The sequence below is a fragment of the Apiospora phragmitis genome (assembly GCF_038363925.1).
Source record: "Apiospora phragmitis strain CBS 135458 chromosome Unknown utg000004l:1.0-3135199.0:1.0-3139288.0, whole genome shotgun sequence".
NCBI classification, from domain to species: Eukaryota; Fungi; Ascomycota; class Sordariomycetes; order Amphisphaeriales; family Apiosporaceae; genus Apiospora; species Apiospora phragmitis.
Window position 1 is genome coordinate 541948 of NW_027117402.1, and position 24760 is coordinate 566707.

The window sequence follows — 24760 nt, forward strand, 5'->3', positions numbered from 1 at the left end:
GCGTAAATATTTCGAATCCGGGTAAAGAATACTCGGGATAATTAATTATCCGTTATTTTTAAGATTTTTAAACTTAATAATTTCTTTTATAAGTTCGTTTATTAATATACCGATTAAGCGTTTATAGCTCGTCGGCTATTTTTTCTTCGCTTATAATATTTTTAATAAAATCGCTTCTTTTATTATATATAGAGGCGCGTTTTTAGCTTATTATTACGAAGCTTCGGTTATAGCTACCTTTACTTTTAAAGGTTTTAAAGAATTATCCCGTTCTTTCTTTATTCGCTAAATAGGAGGTGTACTTATTATCGTAACAGGCTATTTAAAATAGGCTACCGTAATTAATAATAGCGCTACTTCTTTTAATAATTAATATAAAGGTGTTTTCGTTTTATATAGCGTTAACGTATCGTTTTTTAGGAACTTTTTAATAATCCTTCTTCGGAGCTCGGTATTCTTAAAAGTAATACCCTTTTTCTAATAATTATAACAAGTAACGTTTTATTTTTTATTATTCTTATCGTATTTAATAATATTAAAATTTATAGGTCTATTATAATAACCGTACGCGTTAATATTTTTCGGCTATATACTATAGTAGTAACGCGGTCGTCCTATATTAGCCTAGATTCGATTAGTTTATCATTACGGTCCGCCTTACTTTTCGCGGCGTCGTTTATATATACGAGTATCGATCTTAATCGTGAGCTCTATATACGAAAAGAAATTATTAAAGGTATCAAGCCGGCTAAATTTATTCTTAACGTCCTCCTTTAATCTTTAATAATATATTATAATTTTAATAATTTTAATATAATTTAGTCGAGCTATAATACGTCGGAATTCGGCGGTATAAAAGGCGGCTAATCCTTTTTATTTAAGAGTCTTAAGCTCTCTTTTTACTTATTATTTTTCGTCGACGTCTTAAAAAAGTGATTTAAAAGCGTCCTCGAAGCTATCGTAACTTTTAAAAATACGTTATACCTCCGTGCGGCACAGTTTAACTTACTAATCGGTTTTTACGAGTTCGTCGAAATAAGGTTTGAACTAAGCGAGTATTTTACTTTTAAAAAATAAAGCGGCGTAAATAACTTATTACGTAAAGTTTTCGAATATTTTTTTATAAAACCGCTAATAAGCTTTAACTTAAATAAGGAATCTTTAAAAGTTCCCGTTTATTCCGTCGAATAACGTAAATAAATTAATCTTTATTCCTTTTTTTAAGTCGATAAAAGTTTAAATAATATTAGCGGGGGTACGGAGGAGATATACTTCTTCGCGTAGCTCGTCGATATCGGGTACTTATCCTAGGTTTTCTTTTATTAAAAAGGCGTTACGTTCCTTTTCGAGCTTAACGTAATAATATTAATAGTTAACGTTTTCCTATTTAAGTTTTTTAATTCTCTTAATTAATACTTAACGGGTAAAGCCGTCGTTATTATCGTCGTTATTTACCTCTATAACGGGATCTCGTTAAAGGGTATTTACAGTAATAATAGAGGCCTTCCCGTAACGAGGGGTATTACTAGGTCTAGGAGTAAATATATTTCTTATAAGTATTATTATTTAAAAGTTTAAATAATAACTTATAAAAATAAGAGTAATTAAAATATAACGAACATTATTAAAGGTTTAAATAAAAACCTAATAAAACGTACCGAAGGATTTATATTTAATAATACGAAAAAGTATTTAAACGTATAATAAAAGTCCGCTCTTATTAATATAATATATAATAGCCGTAAAAATAAATATAACGTAAAAAGGTAAATAATAAAATTATTTATAATAAAGTTATTAAAGTAATATATTTTATTAATAAATTAAATTAATATTTAAATTAATTATTAAAATAAAGAGTATTTATATAAAATATAAAAGGAAACGTCCGTAATTATATATTTAATCCCTCCTTTACTGATTTCTTTAAATTACATCGCGGATTAGTAATCCGTTCCGATTGGCTCACCAGGAGCGTCGTGATCCCGTAGCTCGTGGATCACCGGGAGCGTCGTGATCCCGTAGCTCGTGGATTACCGGGAGCGTCGTGATCCTGTCGCTCGTCACGTAACTCCCGTTAGGTGCCCATCCTCCCTATAGTCCACCGTAGGGTCTCTGTGTTGGGCGCCCGTCGGTCGCGGAGTATAGGTGAGCTCATGTTGGTGTAGCCGGCAGCTCTGTCGGTGCTGGTAATATCGTAACCTTGCCGGGGCATAGTGGTTCCGTACCGATACTTTCTGTGGGTCTGGTCGCATGATTAGGCTAGGTCGTAATATATATTTTTAAAAATATTTTTAACCTTTTTTTTTTATAATTCGAAAACCTTTATATTTAAAACTTATATAATATAATTATAATATAATATATAAAAAACGAGCTATGTTTTATTAATAAAATAAAGCTATAAAAAATCTTCGTTTATATATAAATTATAGCCGTTATAAATTAAAATAACTTATTTATTATTTTAATAAAATCGAATATAAAGAATAAAAACATTTTAAATTTAATTTAATATTATAAAAATATTAGTCTACCTTTTAAGCGATACTTTAAACCGCTAGTTATTTTAAAAATAGCCGTCTAAGTTTAAAAACTATTAGCTTTAGACGTCGGCCCCTTTAAAAATAATTAGCGGCGGGAGGGCTACCCTATTATAGCTTATATACTCTAGGGTAGTAATCTATTCCCCTTTCTCGACATCTTTTTTAAAAGCTAGATAGCTAGTAGTTTTAATAATTACCTAGTGGTCACCGTTAATGCCTTAACTAATACTTATTTTATCGGTATTATAAAAGCGTTTAAAAGGGATATTAACTAGTTTTAAAGTATTAAATCTATTAAAAAAACGTTAATATTAATAATAATTACTTTATTAACGCGGTTATAATTAATTATTTTAAACTTAATAGTTTTAACGGACTCGTTTTTAATTAAAAATCGAGTATATTAATATTACCTTAATATATAAAACGTTTTAAAAACGTTTAATATATATTAAACTATATATTTAAACTTAATAAACGTTAACGCGAAGCCTAGTTTAACTTAGCCGATAGCTTAATTCGCTAATTAAGTCTTTAAAAATAGTAATAATACCTGCCGGTTTTTATTTAATTCTTATCGCGTCGGTATACCGGCGAGGCGCCGGATAACGTACGATCGGTCGGTATCCTATTTACGGACGGCTTCGCGAAACACCTAGTCCGAGCTTTACGTCACGTATCGCAACCTACGCGCGTCTTTAAATATTAAATACTAATATAAAGAAATAATTAAAAAAACGGATAAAATAATAATAATATATATTTTTAAGAAGTAAAGGTAGTAAAAGAAATTTATATTATTATCTAAGGGTTTAACGCGTTTATAACGCGAAACGCAGTGGTCCGTGAAGGGGTGGTCCGTGGAGGGGTGCATTAGCTTAATTAACTATGGCACTTCTAGGGGCTCTGGTTTTCCGTTCTTCCTCTCCTTTTTGGGAGGGTGATTCGCCAGGCTTATATACACCTAGTCTGGCATTCTTTTAAAAGCCCCTTTATCCTAGCCGCCATATCCTTCAAGAATGTGGTTAGCCGTTGGGCCGATACGCATGCCTCCGTTGGCATGCGTGTGACAGGGGCCTGTTTCTGCCAGACGAAGGGGTTGACGGAAGCGCGGGGAGCAGCTGCGGCGGCGGCGGCGGCGGCATGGTCAATCACCTCTTGATCGACTAGGAGTAAGGACTCGACAATGGTTCGGCGGGCTTGGAAAGCTTGATGGCGGCAGAGGTAGCCTCTGTAGCGGTAGCAGCAGCAGCAGCCTTCCTTGCGAGGGCGACGTTGCCCTGCTCCTTGCAACGAAGGGCTCGGCCACGTTCTTGACCTTCTTCCTCCGAAGGGACTGCAAGGCCTTAATCACATAGTAGGTGTATCACTTCTCTTTTTTGGAAATTTTTTATTTTATACTTTATTTTCTTCTTTTCTTCGTCTCCTATACACAAAAGTCCCTACCCCCAAAACCATACATTGTTTATCATTGTCGTCGTCATCCTCTTCATGTTCCTCCTCGCCCTCGTCCTCGCCCCCTAGGACCCAGAGATGCGCCCCTAAACGTCGCAGGACTTATCGCCGTGACAACGCTGCCGACCGCTCGCCATGGAATAGGCGGCGGCGGCGGAGGCGAAAGCGGTCTCGTGCTCCTGCTCTGGCTCGGGCTCGGACTCTGGCTCGGCGGGCTGGGCGGCGCTGGCCTGCGGGTGCGCCGCGGCGGCGGCGGCGGCGGCGTCAATGACCCCCTGGTCCACAAGCAACAATGCGGCGGCGAGGGCCCGGCCCCAGCCCCAGCGGCACGACAACAACAGACAGCGCAGCCATCGCCAGACCCTGTCGATGACCCCGAGGGTCGACAGATACTGGAGCCATAAAGGAATTCCTGTGGCTCCAGGCTCTGCCGCCCCCAGCGATTCCCAAGCGACGAGCAGAGGCTAAACAACAACTAACGTTAGCGGTGCTCTTTCAGAGGCCAAGCTGCAAGCTCAAAATGAGTTGCTGGAATAAGACTTGCAGGGTCGATGGCGGCGGCGGCAGGGGCGTTAATGACCCCCCTGTCAACGAGGAGGATGACACCGGCGAGGGTCCGCCCCAACGGCACGACAACAGCAGCCGACGCAGATAGCCACAGAACCAGTCTATGACCCCGATGGTTGACGGAGAATGCCGGTGGCTCTAGTCTCTGCGGCCCCCAGTGGTTCCCAAGCGACAAGCAGAGGCTAAACAACAATTAACGTTAGAGGTGCTCTTCCAGAGGCCAAGCTGCAGGTTCAAGGAAGGTGAGGCACTGGAACAAGACTTACAGGGTCGGCGGTAGTGGCGGCAGTGGTGGCAGCAGTGGTGGTGTTGGTGGTCGTAGTTGTAGTGACGTATGTCACCCCATAACCGACACCCCATCAAAATAGAACGCGGAAATTGACCACCAACTCTAAATGGCCACCATTCCTTCAATTTTGGACTATAATGCAATCGCTTTCGACTGTAGATATAGTAGATATCTCAGAATCCGATTCAATAATTTCAACCTAGTCTGGCCCCTCCCTTGTACGTTATAACGTACGTCACCCCATAGTTGACCCCCCTGTCGACCTCCACCACGATTTACCACCATTTCGATTTAAAAAGAGATTTCTTAACTAATTCTAATCCGAATTAAGCTTTTTTTTTAAATATATATTAATTTATTAATAGTGCGTTTATATATCGAAAAAAAACATCTCTACCGCTATTAAAAATATTGTAAGCAGTGATTTATAAGGCTACCCTTTATTAGGATATTTCACGGTCTACTTTTATTAATCGACTTTACGGCCGATAATTAAGTCGAGAATTAAAATTTACTTATTAGAAGCTCTTTTTAATTTAAAAAAAGTATCTAGCAGACTAGATTTTAACATAAAAAGCCCTTAGCGTTGCACTAACGCATATGTAAATTAAAGAACTAGCTTAGCGCGTTTTAGCCCTTTATAATAACCTTATACTATTAAGTAAAAACTAGATAAATTTATTCCTTCGACATTACCTAATCTTACGAATAAAGAGGTAACGTCGTATTAATTTTTAGCGTATTAATAAAGTATTAACTAAGGTAATTAAGTTTTAGTTTTTAATTAAACTACGTATATTTTAAATTTAAACTATTAAACTTAAAAATAGGTATAATATAAACGAGAACGATATTTTAAAAAGTTAAAGAGGTAATAGCCTTATAATGAATAATTCGAAATTACGTTTTATTTAATAAAAATAGCCTAGTTTAAAGTGTTAAACAATTATATTAAAATACATATCGGTACTTAATAAAGCTATTATTCTTTTAATAATTTACAAGAGTAAATCGGTTTAAAAGTAATAGTTCCTTTAAAAACTCGATAAATTTAATAGATAAAAGTTCGATATAAATAATAAATGGTAGACGAATATCGAAATCGCTATTAAATAGATTAAATATATCTTTATATTAAAAACCGCCTCGGACAGCTTAAAGGATGCTCGTTTACTTATTTTAAAAGAGTATAATAGTTATATAACTAACGATTTTATGTCCCTTTATTACTAAAATAATATTTACTTATTATTTTTACCCCTTTATTTATTACATGTTTTTTAACCCCTTAGTATTAGGGTTTTTACCTTTATAAAGGCTTATTATCGAAAAGAGATTAGTTTCTTATCTTTATTTACTAATTTATCCTTTATTAATAAATAAAACTTTTTTATATACTATATTAAAGCTTATAAAAAGGCTTTATTAGCTTAGAATATTAAGGGTGGTTAGTGTGGTAGTGGTCTTTAGCTCGTATATGTTACTAAGCTACTTACCAGCCCTCTTTTACTCGAAAATAGCAACCGGAAACGACTAGAAGAGATAATAAAGGCCTTAAATAATTAAAATAAAGCCCTTACACTTATCTAGACTCTTTTAATTAATAGTATATTAATTTAAAGCGCTAAATTCGACACTTATATTAATTAAGTTAAAGCGACCTTATTATATAACGCTAGCTATTTAAAAAGACTTAAAAAAAATTATAAAAAGGATTATTTATTAATTAATACGAAATTATAAATTTAGTCTTTAAAAGAGAAGTTAAAGCTCGTAAGGCCTCGAAAGAAGCGAAGGGTATAAATTAGCCCGAATTCGAAATTTATATTAATTAAAAGTATATAACGTATGAGGGAAGGGCTAGACTAGGTTAAAATTAAAGAATCGAATTCTAAGGTATCTATTATATTATAGTTTAAAATTAAAGGAATAGTAGCTATTTAAATTTAATAATCGATTTCCGCGTTTTATTTTAATAAAGTGTCGATTATAAGAGGGTGTCGATTATAAGGTAATATACGTTAATATTAATATATAACCCTTACTTATTATTTATAATAAATAAAATTAATATATTTAAAATTACGATAATATAAAGAATAATACTTTTAACTTTATAATAAAAGATACCTTAATAAAAGAAACGGCGATCGAGTTTAACGAAAATAAAACTTAACTCGAGTTATATATTATAATGCGTTTAAATTAATTACTACGCTATAAAATAAAAGCTTCGAAAATAACTAAACGGTTATTTCTATCTAATTCTACGCCTTAAGTGCTACCCCGCGGGGACTAACCCGCCGATCGTAATACTATACCCCCTCTTTAAGGGCATGCCCTTATACCTAGGGCGATAAACTCCTAGTAACCGTATGATTTTACTTGAGTTCGGTATAAAGAAACCTTAAGGCTTTTATATAGAGAACTAATTCGTATAAGGCCTTGCTTACTTATTAACGATCTTATTTAAATAGCTAAAGAGAGCTCCTATTCGATAAGTATAAAAATCGAACCTACGTTTCTTATTTAATAAATATATTTAATTATTATATTATAATATATTTAAATTAATTATTACGCTATAAAATAAAACCTTTAGAAATAATTAAACGATTATTTTTATTTAATTCTACGCCTTAAGTGCTACCTCGTAGGGGACTAAACCGCCGATCGTAATATTATATAATATACTTTTAGAATAAAAGAATGAAATTAAATAATTTATTAGAATAGTAGGAACTAAGGTTTTCTATATTACTTTAAAAGGGATGCCACGTGCCTACGCGTACGAACCCTTTTTTTATTTTATTAAAAGGGGTATATAATACCCTTTATAACTAATATTAAAAATAGATATAAATAAAAGAATATAGTAATATAACCTCGATTAAAACCGGAACTTATTTATACGTATATACGAAAGCTTATTATTATAGTGCGTTTAGACTAACTACTACGCCATAAAGTAAAAGCTTCGGAAATGACTCTTCGGGCCATTTCTGTCTAATTATACGCCTTAAGTGCTACCCCGCAGGGGACTAACACGCCGATCGTAATACTTATTTAATATTAATTAATAGTTACCCGTAGCGATTATATATTAGTAAGAGTAAAGAGACGGTTCTACGCCCCTACCGACGTAAGGGCGACCGTGCTAAGGAGCCGCGAGAATTTCCGCCCGTTAGAGATTTAAAAAAAGAGTCGAACTAAATTAACCGTACGAAGAGGAACCTCTTTTCTTAATTATATATTATAAGAAGGAGACTAGGTTTCGAATTATACGCGAAACTAGTTAAGCTATATATAATTATATATTTAAATAATTTTATTATATAATTTATAAAATAATAACTCTTATTAAAATAGAATTAATTACGGTTAGCGAATCGAGACCGAGCTTAGACGTACCGAATTTAAATAAACCGATAACTTTAAACCTCGAACTATTTAACGTACCTTATAAGCGAGCTATATATATAAATAAGCTACGCACTTTCTATTGTTAAGTTTTATAAGTTATAAACTAATTCGATTATAACGCTTAAAATTAATTAAATATATTAATAATTTTTTTTTTTAAAAGTTTTTATATTATTTTAATAAGTACGCGTATTATACCCGGGCTTTTTATAGATTTTATAGCGTTATAAACATATCTTAAACGTTCTCGTATAATTACTCCTCCTACGCGATTTGTTTTATAACTATTTATTAATATGTTTTTAAAACTATAAGTTTTTTTCAGTTTATATACGAAGTGATTTTTTATCTTATAGCCGTTTTTTTTTTCGTACGGCAGGGCTGGCTAAATATTTTATTTACTTTTCGAAGTATCGCGTTCTCACTTTTTAAAAGAGTAACTCGGTATATAACCTGCATTATAACCTTTATAATCTAATTAAAACTAGTTAAAATAGATATTAGAGAGTTATTTTAATATTATACGATACGTTGCTAAACGTATTCGGTTTAAGACTAGGCCTTAATCGAATTGTTTAAAGTTTTTAATTCTTAAGGGATAAATAGGCCGGAAAACGTCCCCGTAAGTGTTAAAGTGCGTAGTTTTATCTTTAATTATAAAATAATATATTCTAGACTATACGAAATAAGTCTTATTTTTTAAAAGCCTTTTTATATATTTAAAACTATAAAAATCACTTAAAACACTTTTAAAAACGTTAATAAAAAGTCCTTTTTAGAGATATAAATAATTTACGCCCGTATAAAACCTTTAATTTCTTTGTTATATACTTTTTTTAATATATAGAAATAGCTAATATTAAAAGGTTAAAGTTTATACGATAAATAAGAAAGTATATAGAGTATAATAATCGAGTTCTCTTTATAATAGAGCTCGAAAGCTATCGAGTAGTGGTTTTCGTGGCCGTTTAAGACTAGGAAGCTATAATAACCCTTCGTATAAGACTTAATATATTAATTAAAGTATCGAATCTAGTCCTCGCCTTTTTTATTTATAATTTAATTATTTTTAATTATTACGATTACTTAATCCTTTAGTAATATGTTATTTTTATATTAAGAAAAGAGGTGCGTTTTCTTAGTAAAGATAATATATAGAGGGGTGGCGTAACCGTTTAATCCGACGCCCTGAATAATTATAACCTATTCCCGGTTCCCTTATTATATTACCCTAGGCCTTCCGCGTTGATCGGAAATAGTTACGATTATTTCGGACGAAATTTAGCTTATAAAAAACCCGGTCTTAATAAAATTATATATATCCTCCTTTTATATCCTATACTTATTAACTATATTCTATAGGAAAATAATTTACGCGTAATACGCGTTAAGATCTTCGTAAAGGATTTTTTAATAATCGATTCTTCGGTTAAAACGCGTCCGGAAGTCTAATTATCGTTATACGAAATTAAAGGCCTAATTAACGCCGACACGTCTCGCGTCGCGTAAGCTAAGTAATCGATTCGCTATACCTTTTATACTACTTAACTAAAAAAGAAATGATCCCGTATTTAAATTAATAATATATCGAATAATTAATTGTTTTTTAAAATTAGAAAACGTTCGAAAATTTATAAAAATTTCGGATCGTAATCGAATTTCGCGTCGTTAACTACGTAACGTTAACTCTAGGATATAATATATCGCTACAGCTTTTTATACACTTAATTTCGGGTTATTCTAAAACGCTTAAAGCGTTAAATTAAACCTTCTTTCTTTATTTTTTAACTCTATACTTATTAAAAGAGAAGAATTAAGATAAAATTAATTATAAAAAAGTTAATTAAAAATGCGCAGCTCGTTTATATACGCAGCTCGCTTGTGGGGTACGTTACGTATAAAGAAGTTTTTTAAAATATCGTGATTTTTTTAACAGTTTAAAAAAGAAATATTAACCTCGTTTTTTAAGAATTCGAACCTTTAAACGTACTTTTTAAATAGATAATACGTGAACTATTTACGACGTATTTTACATAATACTTTTTAAAATATTAAATATTAAAAACAAAGGGGACCTCTTTTTTAAAAATTATTTATTACCGAGTTCGACAAATAGACCGAGTATTAATTCGGTTAAATTAATTATACGTTTTAACAGGAGTTTTTTAATTATTTTAAAAAATATAAAGTTAATATATTAACGAACGGATCTTTTAAAGCTAATCTTATAAGCTTAGTATTACCGGCCGCTCTTATATATTAATAAGACCGACCGACAGAACCGATTTCGGAAACCCGAAAAGAGGATGTTCTATATTCTTCCCTAGAATAGATAGTCGAATTACCGCCGCCTAAGCGAGAGATACCCGGTCTCTATATAAAGTAATTATCCGCGATATTACGGGAAACTCTAAGCTTAATATTTAACCCTGGATTTCTAAGTACTTAAGCGTTATAAGATATCGTCTCTTTTCCTTTTCTAACTCCGGTACCGCCGGACTAGACCGTATGGTTACTTAGTTTAGTATATATTATAAAGTATAATATCCTTTTAAGCCGAGCTATTTATAACGGTAAAATTAATTAGAATAAGGTCGTTATTTTTTTAAAAGTATAAAAGAAAGAAAATAATTATACCGGTAAACCGTACGATATTTTTTATAATAAAGTACGGATATTTATTAAAACATATTAACGGCTAAATATATTAGAAAACTAACATTATATAATTTTCCTAGATATTCTTTCCAGCTATGCGGAAGCATTTTATTTTAATTATATCGGACTAGAAAAGAAATAAGATAAAATATATCACTTTATAAACTTATATTTTAATACGATAATAAACTATATATAATATTTTACGGATTAAATAAAAACCTTTTTCGTATAAATAAAAAATAAAAACGCCGAGAAATAATTTATCGAGGTTTTAGAAATCTTACTAAATAAATTCTAACTCGTATAACGAGCTTTTAGAAAAGAATTCGAAAAAGAGATCGCTCTTTATACCTTAATTATACGAGCTTACCGAGAAGTTCTAGCGCTTATACCGCCCCTTATTAATTAAAAATTAATATATAAAGCGTTATTTTCGGACCTTCGCGTATTACTAAGTATAATTATAGATTAAAGGTTTTTAAAATAATATTTAATAGAGGAATTATATCGAAACCTAGTTATAAATACGTACTTAATTAATAAACGGTTTATAAATAACCGTATAAATATAACGAACGCTATTAGGGGTCTAAAGGGAAACCTGGTAAGGCGTACCGAAAGGTTTATATCTAGTAATACGAAAAAGTATCTAAACGTGTAATAAAAGTCCGCTCCTATTGATATAATATATAATAGCCGTAGGAATAAAAGATAATTAAGGTGCGTTAATTTAAAAGTATTCTTAATAATGTTATTAAAATAATATGCTTTATTAATAAGTTAAATTAATATTTAAATTAATTATTAAAATAAAAAGTATTTATATAAAATATATAGAGAACGTTTATTATTATATATTTAATCCCTTTTTTATTAATCCTTTAAATCTCGCGGTTTTTACCAAATCTGCTCGAGCCGGATTTTAGGATCTCGTTAAGATCCTGAGATCTATTACGTGGCCTCCGTTTTTTACTTTTTTAGCTTAGGAGTCTACCCGGCCCGTTATTAATTATAAAGTGCTTATACGAGGCGTTAATTAATCGCGGGGTATAGGCGAGTTTATATTAATATAACTAGTGGTTTTATTTATAGCTATAATATCGTAATTTAGTCGGGGTATCGTAATTTCGTGTCGTCGGTTATAGGGATTTTAGCCGTATAGTTAAGTCGGGTTATAATACTATTCTCTTTTTTTTAACTGCTTTATATTTAAAGTATCGACTTTTATAAGTATCTTAATTACTCGTAACGTTAAGCCGTAATAAGTTTCTTTTTTTATTATTTTTATTATAATATATATTTATTATAAATAACCGTGTTAAAAAACGTTATATATTAAAATAACTTAAAACTAAAAAGTTCTATACTTACGATCTCTTTACGTAAACTATTTTTAAAAGTCTCGTAAAAATGCTAAAAGGTTATTTTTATTATATTTATTACGGCTTTTTTTATTATATTTCCTTAATCGATTTATTACGTTATAATAAATACGTTATTAATTATTAATTTAATTACGATATAAGTTTTTCGCGAAGGCCTTAATAAGCGCCGCCTTTTAATATTTTAAGTTAAAAGCGGAGATCGAGGAGGTCGAAGAGCGTCGTCGAGAAATAGACTCAAAAATATAACGTCTTCGTAAGTAAAAGAAATTATTGTTTAAAAAAATAATGCGGGCGGTTTAATATAGTCTTAACTGTATTAAGGAATTAAAACGCGTAGAGCAGGAGGAGGTAAAAGAGGAGGCTCGTCATAAAGCGGTTACCGAGCCGTCTACCGAAATTATTCCTACGTTACCTTCCGACTTTTTTTTTAATTAAGACGAGGTATACTTTAATATTCCGTTAAAGCCGTTATTACTAGCCGATTTTAGATTTATTCCTTAAAGTATTAAAGTTTTTAAGCGGTATTTTTTAAGTACTTTTTAAGTTTTTAAGTATTATTTTTTAATAAATAACTTTTTTATTTAACGAGATATTTTTATTTTTATTTTACTTATTTTTTATCGAGGATGGCCTCGATTTTATATTCGTATTAATCTGTTTCGATTTCTAGTTATGTTTCGACTTTCGCGTTATTAAGGGCTAGTTCGAGTAATAAAATATAAAATATAAGGTGTATCCGTATTATTTTAAATAGTAATAATTAATAATTAGTTTTTAATATAATTTTTACGATTTTAAATAGTCCGATTTTTTTAAAGTTTAATTTATCGCTTAATTGTTTAGTTTTAATATTTCGCCGGAGTAAATAAACTTTTCTTCCCTTTTTAAAAATAGGTCCCTTTATTCTTTTCTTATTTATATATTCCGTTATCTGTTCTTAAAGAAAAGTAAGGCTTTTTTATAGCGATGTTAAGAATTCTTTTAATTTTTCGACTTAAATAGTTGCTATCGGTACTAATTCTCCTTTTAATTAGGGTCGGGTAATATTTAATTCGAACCCGTAGTTAGCTTTAAAAAGTAATATACGTATAGTTTCGTTATTTACGTTATTATAAGCGAACTATATTATAAGTAATAGCCGTACTTTATTATTTTATTCGTAATTAACGTAATATTATAAGTATTGTTCAAGCGTTTAGTTTATATGCTCGGTTTGTCCGTCGGTTTATAAATAATACGCTATAAATAATTTATGCTTAACTTTTAATTAAGTTATAAGAGATTTCTAGAATTTAGCGGTAAATAACTTGTCTCGATCAGAAATAATCGTTTTTAATAGCCCGTATTAATTAATAGTTATTTTAAGGAAAATATATACTAAATTATTTATATCGCTTACTTTTTTATAAGGTAAAAAGTAAGTAGACTTTATAAATTTATTAATAATAATTAATACGTTATCGTATTTAATTTTAATTAATAGTTTTTTTAATAGTAATAATTTAACGATAAAATTTAATACGATCGTTTTTTATGCTCGGTTTAATAGTAATATAAGTTATAGTTCTTTATACGGTTAGTATTACGTAGCCTTAGCCTTATTATAAAGGTCGTAGCCTTTAATTATTCTCGTAACCTTATCCTTAAGGTTTTTGTAATCGAACTGTTTAGTAATTCGCTTTTAAGTTTTAAAAGTCTTTTGGTATTTATATACGTAGTACGCGTAAAATCTTTTAATAAACTTATTTTAGTATTATTCGGAGATATAAATCTTATTATAATAGTAAGTGAGTCACTTTTTAATATTAAGCCCGTTCTTAGCTTAATTTACGAAGTTTAAGGTTCCGGAATATTTTTTAAACTTCTCGATTTATTCCTCGTAAAATTGTACCTTATAAGTAACCTATATATATCGTAATGGTATAAGGTTTCCGTTTTTATTATATATTAAAATTATATATATCTTTAATAGTACGTTTTATTTATAATTTAGTCGTTGGCTTAAAGTATTAGCCTTATTATTATTATTATTTTTATAGCTAATAATAAGAAGTTAAATTTTAGTAAAAATTTAACCATTATATTTATTTTTTATTTAGTTTTTTATTAATAATAAACGTCGTAAAATTTCTATAATTAATATAAACTTTTATTAATTTTACCGTACCGCTTAAATAATATGTTTATTTTTTAAATATTTTAATAATAATTATTAACTTTTTATTATAAATTTAATAATTAAGCTTTAAATTATTTAGTTTTTTCGAAAAAAATATAACCGGGTACGACTTTCCGTTATTGTCTTATTAATTAAGTTACCCTCCGATCATATAGTTTAATACGTCGATCTCTACTTTAAAAGGTTCATTAGGATTTATTACGCGAAGTATTAATTCATTAAGGATTCTTTTTTTAATAGCTTAAAAGGCTAATTCTTTTGTTTTTATTTACTTAAATAGTTCGTCCTTCCGTATTAAGTACGTAAAGGGTATCGCTATTTTATTAAACTTAGGGATAAAAATCTAGTAATAATTAATTAATTTTAAAAAGGATCTAATTTTTATAACGTTTATAAGCCTCGGCTACTCTTTTATTACTAATATTTTCGAAGGTTCTATTCGGATTTTACGGGGGATACCACGTATCTTACGAAGGTGACGGACTTTTAGTAGAACTCGCTTTTTTCGGGGTTAATTAAAAGGTTAGCGTTTTAAAGCTTTTAGAGTACGAGCTTAACGTGCTCCTTATACTATTCTTTATTTTCGGAGTAGATTAGGATATCGTCGAGGTAGATTATTACGAATTTATCGAGATATTCGCGTAATACGTAATTAATTATATTTTAAAAGCTTATTAGCGCGTTTATAAATCCGAATAGTATAGCTTAATATTCGAAATATTCGTATTTAATACGGAATACGATTTTTTATTCTTTTCTTTTTTTAATATAAATTAAGTTATATATATTAAAAAGGTTAAGTATTATGAAGATTTTAACGTATAATAGTTTATTTCGTAAATCGCTAATTAAAAATAAAAGGTATCGGTTTTTAATAATAATTTCGTTAAGCTTTTAATAATTAATATATATACGCTACTTAAGCTCCCCGTTTTTACTCTTTTTTAAAATAAAAAGGATAAGAAATCCGGCTAGTAATATAAATGGTTATATAACTCTCTTTTCGAGGTTCTCCGTGATATATTTTTTTAATACTGTTTCGTACTCTTAATTAAACTTATATATAAATATAAAGGGTAGTTTTTTTCTTTTTCTAAAAAGTATTTCTTAATTTTACCGTATATAAAATAATAAGCCTATTTCTAATTGTTTATTAAAAAAAGCTTTAAATTACCGGTACTTTTTTAATATAATTATTATAATATTCGGCTTAAGTTTTTTAATAACGATATATATTTTAAATATTTTAAGTTTATTAAAAAGTTGTTTTTTAAACCGTTATTTATTAATTAAACCGCTTTTTAATATATTTTATTAAATTTAGCCTATTTTTTAATTAATTTTAAAATTATTTACTTATAATTAAAATATCTTTAAAATTATATCGTATTTTGTAACGTCCGTAATATTATACGTAATTTATTTATAACGTTTTTTAATATCGATCGAAAAGTTCGCGACTTTTTTTTATACTTTTTTATTATTATAAATTATAAATCCTTTATTAACGGTTTTAAATTAGTATAGGGCGTTTTTTTCTTATTATATTAATTTTAAGCGGTTAACGATTTATAATAAGATATAGTTTCTTTACGCTTCGTTATCGAGTAACGCTTTAATATTCACTCTTTTTATACTTATTATTAAAATAATATATTTATAAATAATTCGGTTATTTATTATTTAATATAGGGACCTTTTTTAATCCGCTTAATATTATCTTTTTATATTCGGCGGCGTTTATTTCCCGACTAATATTTTTTTAAATAAATAATAAAATCTTATAACCGATCGTTTTATTATTATTATCGTTCTCTTTTTTTTTATAAAGAGTTTTTTAATACGTTGGCGGAAGTATCTCTATACCCCTCCCCGTATATAGTATTATTTTTATCGTTTAAAATTCGGGTTTTTTAGGTAATTCGGAAGTTTATTAAGTTCGTTAAAATTTATAAGCGCTTTATAGGTCTTTAATTATAATAAAGGGATTCTCCCGTTAGGCGTATACTTATACGTCCTAAAAGTATTAAGCGTTTTTTTTAAACGTTTATAAGCTCGCGATTTTTTTAAGCGTATTCGAGGCATTAGTTTTTAAAGTACTCTTTTTAATCCCGTCTTTTTAAGTAATACTTTTATAACTATTTTAAATATTTTTATATTAGTAGGTATACGCGTCGTTTATTAAGGATCGACGTTTTAATTTTCTTAATTATGTAGTTAAAGTATAGTTTTATAATAGCTTATTTATTAATTCGTTAAGAAAATTATTCGTTTTTAAGTTTTTTTACGAACTATTTTATATAAACGTTATATATATACGAGATTTATAAGAACGTAAAATATACTTCGCTTATAGGGGAGATCTGAGGGTTATTACTTATTACGTAGTTACCGCGGATTCCTTAATCGAATCCTACCGTGATAAGTACTTAGCGTAGGTATTTTAAGTTTAAATAAGGGACGCCTAGGATAGCTAGCTATCCGTCGTTTCTTAAATCTTTTAGCTTAGCGATCTCGTTTACGAGCTCGTTTATAGGTATTCCGATTAACCGTTAAGGGTCGTCGGTTTACTATCCTTATTTAGCCGTTTTTTCGTCGCTATTAGAGTCGTCGGCTTTTAAGGTATACGCGAGCGTAAGTTCTCGGCTAATTTCTACGAGGGCCTAGTCGTGGTTTCTCTACTTACGGGGCCTTTAAGAACTACCCGGTACCTTCCTTATCCGCTAAGTATATATTACATCCGTTATCGTAATAAGCTATCTAGGATAAGCTACTATGGGGCACGTTTAACGTATTATTAATATTACTTTTTTTAATAGCCGTTATAAGGGTAGTTTTATGTTTAATAGCGTTAACTTATCGTTTTTTTAAAATACGTTAAAATACCTTTTTTAATCCGCGGTATTTTTTAGCGTAATATTTTTTTATAGTAATTATAATAAATAATGTCTTATTTTTTATTGTTTTTATCGTATTTAATAGTGTTAAGATTTATAAGTTTATTATAATAATTATAGGCGGTAATATTTTTAAGCTATATATTATAATAATAACGTAATTATTTTATATTAGTTTAAATTCGATTAATTTATTATTATTATTCGCTTTACTTTTCGCGGCGTTATTTATATATATAAGTACCGATCTTAATTATAAACTCTATATATAAAAAGAAATTATTAAAAGTATTAAGCCGGCTAAATTCGTTTTTAAAATTTTTTTTTAATTCTTAATAATATATTATAATTTTAATAACTTCGGTATAATTTAATCGAGCTATAATATATTAAAACTCGGCGGTATAAGAGGTGGCTAATCCTTTTTATTTAAAAGTCTTAAGCTCTTTTTCCGCTTATTCTTCTTCGTTAAGGTCTTAAAAAAGTAATTTAAGGGCGTTCTCGAAATTATCGTAACTTCCGAAAATACGTTATATTTTCGTGCGGCATAATTCGATTTATTAATCTTTTTTTACGAGTTCGTTAAAGTAAGGTTCGAACTAAGCGAGTATTTTACTTTTAGAAAACGAGGCGGCGTAAATAACTCGTTAAGTAAAGTTTTCGAATATTTTTTCGTAAATTTATTAATAGGCTTTAATTTAAACGAGGAATTTTCGTAGGTTCCCGCTCGTTCCGTTAAATGGCGTAGGTGGACTAATTTTTATTCCTTTTTTTAAGGCGACAGGGGTTTAAATAATATTAGCGGCGGTACGGAGGAGACGTACTTCCTCGCGTAATTTATCGATATCGGGTATTTATTTTAAGTTTTCCTTTATTAAGAGGGTGTTACGTTCTTTTTCGAGCTTAGTATAATAATATTAATAATTAGCGTTTTCTTACTTAAATTTTTTAATTCGCTTAGCTAACGTTCATCGGGTAAGGCCGTCGTCGTTATCGTCGCTATCTACTTTTATAGCGGGATTTCGTTAAAGGGTATTTATAATAATTATAAAAGATTTCCCGTAATAAGGGGTATTATTAAGTTTAAATATAAATATAGTTTTTATAAGTATTATTGAAAGGTTTAAGTAATAATTCGTAAAAATAAAAATAATTAAAATATAACGAACGATATTAAAAGTTTAAAAAAAAACTTAATAAAACGTACCGAAAAGTTTATATTTAATAATACGAAAAAGTATTTAAACGTATAATAACAGTCCGCTCTTATTAGTATAATATATAATAGCCGTAAAAATAAAAAATAATTAAAATACGTTAATTTAAAAATATTTTTAATAAAATCGTTAAAATAATACATTTTATTAATAAATTAAATTAATATTTAAATTAATTATTAAAATAAAAAGTATTTATATAAAATATATAAGGAATATTTATCGTTATATATCTAATCCCTCTTTTATTAATCTTTTAGATCTCGCGGTTTTCGCGAGATCTGTTCGAGCCGGATTTTGGGATCTTGTTAGGATCCTAAGATCTATTACGTGGCCTCCGTCCTTTGCCCTTTTAGCTTAAGAGTTTACCCGGCCCGTCGTTAATCGTGGAGTGCTTATGCGAGGCGTTAATTAATCGCGGGGTATAGGCGAGTTTATATTAATATAGCTGGCGGTCCTGTTTATAGCTATAATATCGTAACCTGGTCGGGGTATCGTAGTTCCGTGCCGTTAGTTATAGGGATCTTGGCTGCATGGTTAGGTCGGGTTATAATAATAAAAAGAATTTAGTTTACGGTAGTAAATTATTATATAATAGCCGATTATTAAGATAGAATAAGAATTAACGATTTATAAACACGTTTCGACCTAAGCTATCGTATAAGAACCGGCAGTTCGAATAAAAAACCTACCGAATCTACTATAAATAAATCTATTAATTAATAAATTATTTAATTAAAAAACGAACTTTTATAATAACCTAATAGTTTTAAACGTATAGAAATATTAAATAAGAATTTATTACTTAAAATAAAGACGAGGATTTCGTTTAAAATTAAAAAAGGAAAAAAAGAGGAGCTAAAAAACGACGAAAAGGAATATAGTTATTTTAATCCGGAAAACGTATAATAAAATATTACTTATTTAACGGACGCCGTGTTCTATTACCGGCTTACTAACGAGGATATTTATTCTTTAAAAGTTATTATATAAGCCGACTAATTTAACTTTAATAGCTCGTATAACTAAACTTATTAAAAAGAGCTTTAAAATACCGGCGCCGCCTTACTTTCGATAGTTAGAAAGCTTTAAATAAAGGCCTATATACGAGAGAACCTAGATATACGAATTAATTAAACCTTAAAGAGCGTCGAAATTAAGTTCGAAAGCTTAAAACTTATTTTATTAATTAAAATAATCGATATATAGAACCGATTAATGGTAATTAAGTATTATATTTTAAATATCATAACTTTTTTCTATTTTTATTATATAACGTTAATCGGTTTAAAGCGTATTATAATAATATTTTTAATCTTATTATATAAAAGAATAACGAAATATTATTTATAATTAAAAAATAAAGATACCCGTTTTTTAATACCGGCCGTATAGAAACGATATTATATTTTATTTAAAAATAGTTTTAATACCTTTGTTAACGGGTTAAATACCCTTATACGGAAAAGCTTTATACTTTTTTAAAAAACGCCGGCTATAACGACGTCGACCCTGCTGTTCTCGACGAGATCTAAAAGTTCTGCTCTTAATATTAATCGTATGATCCGGCGTTATAAAGATTTGAATTCTCGTTATAAAACGAATATAACTTTAATTACGAAATTATTATAAACGTTATTTATTTTAACGGATAGAACGTATTTTATATAATCGATTCGAGTACGTTTTTTTAAACGGTTATATTACTATATGCGCTTAGTATATAAGAATTGTAAAATAAACTTTATAAGTATTAAATATACGTATATTAAGGACCTTTTAATTATATCTTATATAATCTAGGCATATATTTTTAAAGAGAATTTGGAAATTACGTATAAGTAATAAGAATTACTTATAAATAATTACTTATCGAAGGTTATTAAATAATAAGTTAAATTAAACGAATACACGTTTTACTACGTAAAGCCTTCGATATTCTATAAAAGGATCTCGGTTATTAAATAAATACCGAAATAATACTTTAAATAGCTACTAAAGCTTTAAATAATACGGCTGGTCCCGACGGCTCAATACTTACCTTGCTCGTATTCGGAGTATACCCTTGTATCGACGGGAACTTATTACCATTACCGGAGATCTAAGCACGAGGAGAAGCTGTACGGAAGGTAATAAAGATATTTCGAAAGATATGTATAAATATTAATATTTACCGACCTCTAAATACTCGAAACGGACCGGCTATCCACGATATCTTAATACTCCCGCTCCGAAATAAAATCCTAATCTAGCGAGAAAAAAAAGGATAAACCGGACTATATAAAATAATAGCTATTAAAAGCCGTACGATCTTTATAAATACCTTAAACGGCCCGAAAGCCTTTCGAATAACTTAAATTAAGCCGTATTATCGTGAAGAGGCCGGAAATCCGTACTATAAGCTAGATATATAATTAAATCCGGAATAATTAATAAATACCTTAAATACTAAACCGATAACCGAGGAAATTACGATAGTTCTTATACGACGTAACTAGAGATAATTTAAAAAATATTTATTTCGAAACGTTTTAACCGCCGTATTCCTTACTTAAAAAGAATAGGAGAATCACGACCTAATAATTAAGCTCTAATAAAACGGCGTTATTACTGTTAAATGGGCTCTCGTACGTACGGTGGTTCCGGTTTTAATCGAGGTTTAATCGTTCTTATTCTATTGTTCATGTCTATCTTTAGTACGAGCTACGAGGGGCATCGTATACCCCTCTTGATGAAATAGGAAAGGGGTTCGTGCGCGTAGGTACGTGGCACCCCTTTTAGAGTAATATGGAAAACCTTAGTTCCTGTTGTTCCAACAATTACCTCGTTTAAATATCTATTCTAGGAGTCCGACGCGAAAGAGATTAATAATCTGGCCGTACGAAGAGTTTTCGAATTTATTCGATTCGACCCGAGTAAGCATACCGGCCGGAGAATTTTCAAAACACGGCTTATATAAAAAATTAAGGGTAAAACTACGAAGCTATATGAGAAGTTTAAGCTTATAATATAGAGCTATAAAAAAATAAAAAAAGAGGTTATTTAACTTAGTTATCGATAATTTAAAAGATAAGCTAAAAACTCTTATTAATCTTCGAATCGACCTTAATTTAAAACTTTAATATATAAAACGAGCTACGTAGTATTACATAGGCGTATACTTAGTCGTATAATAAACTAAACCGACTAATTTACGTATATTTATTAATAAAATTAAAGACTTAATATCTTAAAAAGACGCTACTTTAAATCGTATTACCTTTATACGAATTAATAAAGTTAGAGCTTTATTAATTTAAAACGTATTATAATTATTACGTATAAAATTTAAAAATAATAGTTTTAACGTATAACGCCTACTTATTATTTATTATAAACGAATTAAATACTTTCTATGTTATAATAAAATAAATTAACGATACGTTTAGCTTCGCTATAACCACCTTTTTTTTAAAAAGAGCGAAAAAAGTTAATAGAGTAATAATTACGTATAAAACCGAAAAATATCCTAACCGAAAATACGCTAATCGAATTTAACGGAGGTAAGATTTAATTAAAATTATACGATATTGTTTTTAAATAAAAAAGATAGGTTAATTAATTAAAGCCTATTAACTCGAAAGCTATTAATAAAGATTAATAATACGTCTCTTAACAAGTAAAAGAAGTATACTTAGCATTTATCTATTAACTAGAAATAACGTATAACTTATTTATCGCTACTTAAATATAAACCTTAAAAAATAAGGATATTAAGAGCTTAAACGAGCGTATTAATTAATAAATTTAAAACTCGATACGCGGCTTAAAATATATCCCGTTTAATTTTTATTATACGAAGATATATATCTTGATTAATAGCTCGTTTATAAATAATAAGAATTTAATTTTTTAATTTAAATACTTAATCTTATTAAATTAAAAAATAAATCGTATAAAAGATTAGTTCGAGATTTAAAATAATATTATTTATTAAAGTTCGACGAAATATAAAAGAGTTATACGAAACGTATTAATTAGCGAACTATACGGCAGGATTTCCGATATAAATAACGGTATCGTATTAAGTATTACGTTTAAGAGAATTATATAAACCTTAAGATTTTAAAATATATTAATAAATTTTTATAATTATTTAATTAAGTTAAGTATAATAAACGAAAAGAGAATTATAATTAATATTATATCTTTTTAAAAGTCGTATAAAAAAGAGGGGTCTTATAAATCTATTATATTAATAGCAAGAATAACCCGGTAAACGCCCTTTTTAAGGTATCCCTAAATAAGGCCCTCGAGTAAATGGTCTCGATAAATAGCTTTACCGTATATATAGAAGCGTATATAAAAAGGCTGGACTCGTATATCCTTAATAGGATATAACGTATCGCGATATACGACGGTACTTTTATTATTATTACTACTTTTAAACCGTTCTATTTAATTTCGAACGAGAAATAATACACGTTAATATATAATAACTTCCTTTATTATTATTATTATTATTAAATAATTAAAATAACTAATGAAAAAGATTTATTACTTAAAAAGAATTAACGTTAAAAAGGTATAATATCACCTGTATAGCTCTAGCAGGCACCGAATACCGGATTAACGTAACCCATCCGTACGAGACCCTCGAGAAAGGAAGGCCCATATTTAAAAAAGGGGAACAGGCTAATTTTATCGTTAAAACAAAAAACTGCCAGTATTAAAATAACTAGAACTAAAGCCGTTTATATTATTTTAAAAAAAGTGCTACGTACCTACGCGTATAAACCCCTTTTCTATTTTATTAAAAGAGGTATATAATACCCCTCGTAGCTAGTATTATTAAATAAGTTAATTATATAAGTAAAAACGTATATTAAAAAGCTACATTTATATAATAAATAAAAGAAAAAAAGTAATTATATAATTATTATCGAATATATTTTATTATAAATATTATAAAACGAAGTAAAGAAAAACGTAATTATATTATAATTAAAACTATTAATAATAATTATATAACAACGTTACTCGTATAAATTTAAAAACTATTTATATTTCTTATTAACTTATTACCGTATAATTATTACGTTAGCTTTATTATTATTATTCTCGTTACTTTTAAAATTAAGGTTTACGAATTATAATTTATAATATAAGCATCGGTTATTATATAAAGCTTAAACGTAAGGGGCGTAAGCGTTATCTTAGTATTTATTAAGACGAACGTATTTACGAAACGAAACGTAGGATAAAACGTATCGATTATTATAGATATTACCGAAATTACCGCGCGACTAAACGAGAACCGTACGAAAATAACCTTCGTAATAAATAATACGAGCGAATAAACGGCGAATATCGTTATTAACGAGCACGCGAATTTCGATATTGCGGCCCAATATATTATAAACGCAAGCTTTATTATTTTATTATATAAAGTTAATAAATATTAAAAACTAAAACGGAAATAAAATATTATATATTAATATAAAACGTAAGTATAGCTTATTAATTTTAAACTAAAAAAGTCGGCAGCGTAATTTAATATTAATTACGATTAATTACGTTAATAATAATAACGTTAAAAAACTAACGACTTATTAATTAAATATAATACATATATATATATAGTTACGAGAGATATATATATATATATATATAGTTTATCTTCGTATAAAGTTTTAGTAAATTAAAAGAAAAAAAAAGAAGTGTACGAGAGAAGAATTTAAACCGTATAAAGGAATATTTATTTATAAAACTTTTTTATTAATTATTAATAAAGTATAATGTATTTAAATATATAATAAAGCACCCGCTATTATTATTACCTTTAAAGGATTAAAATAACTAATTAAAAAAAGACTTACCACTTAATTAAAGTAATATTAAAAAGGTATAGCATTACTCGTACGGCTTAAGTAGGTACCGAATACTAGATTAGCGTAACCTATTCGTACAAGACCCTTATAAAAGAAAGGCTCGTTTTAAAAAAGGAATTAGCGAAATTTATCGTTAAAAACAAAAACTGCTAGTATTAAAATAGCTAGAACTAAGGCTATTTATACTAATTTAAAAGGGGTGCTACGTACCTACGCGCACGAACCCCTTTTCTACCTTATTAAAAAGGGTATAATGCGATACCCTTTATAA

The 24760-nt window shown here is 28.9% G+C and overlaps 1 protein-coding gene across 1 annotated transcript; it reads left to right on the forward strand.

Moving 5' to 3' along the window:
• Positions 1-3732: 3732 nt before the first annotated feature.
• Positions 3733-4405, forward strand: PG994_003330 (uncharacterized protein; the record flags this gene model as incomplete). The annotated part of the gene is made up of 2 exons (XM_066854739.1): positions 3733-3735; positions 3986-4405. 2 exons carry the CDS (start codon positions 3733-3735, stop codon positions 4403-4405), a joined length of 423 nt encoding a protein of 140 aa, XP_066719017.1.
• Positions 4406-24760: the final 20355 nt, after the last annotated feature.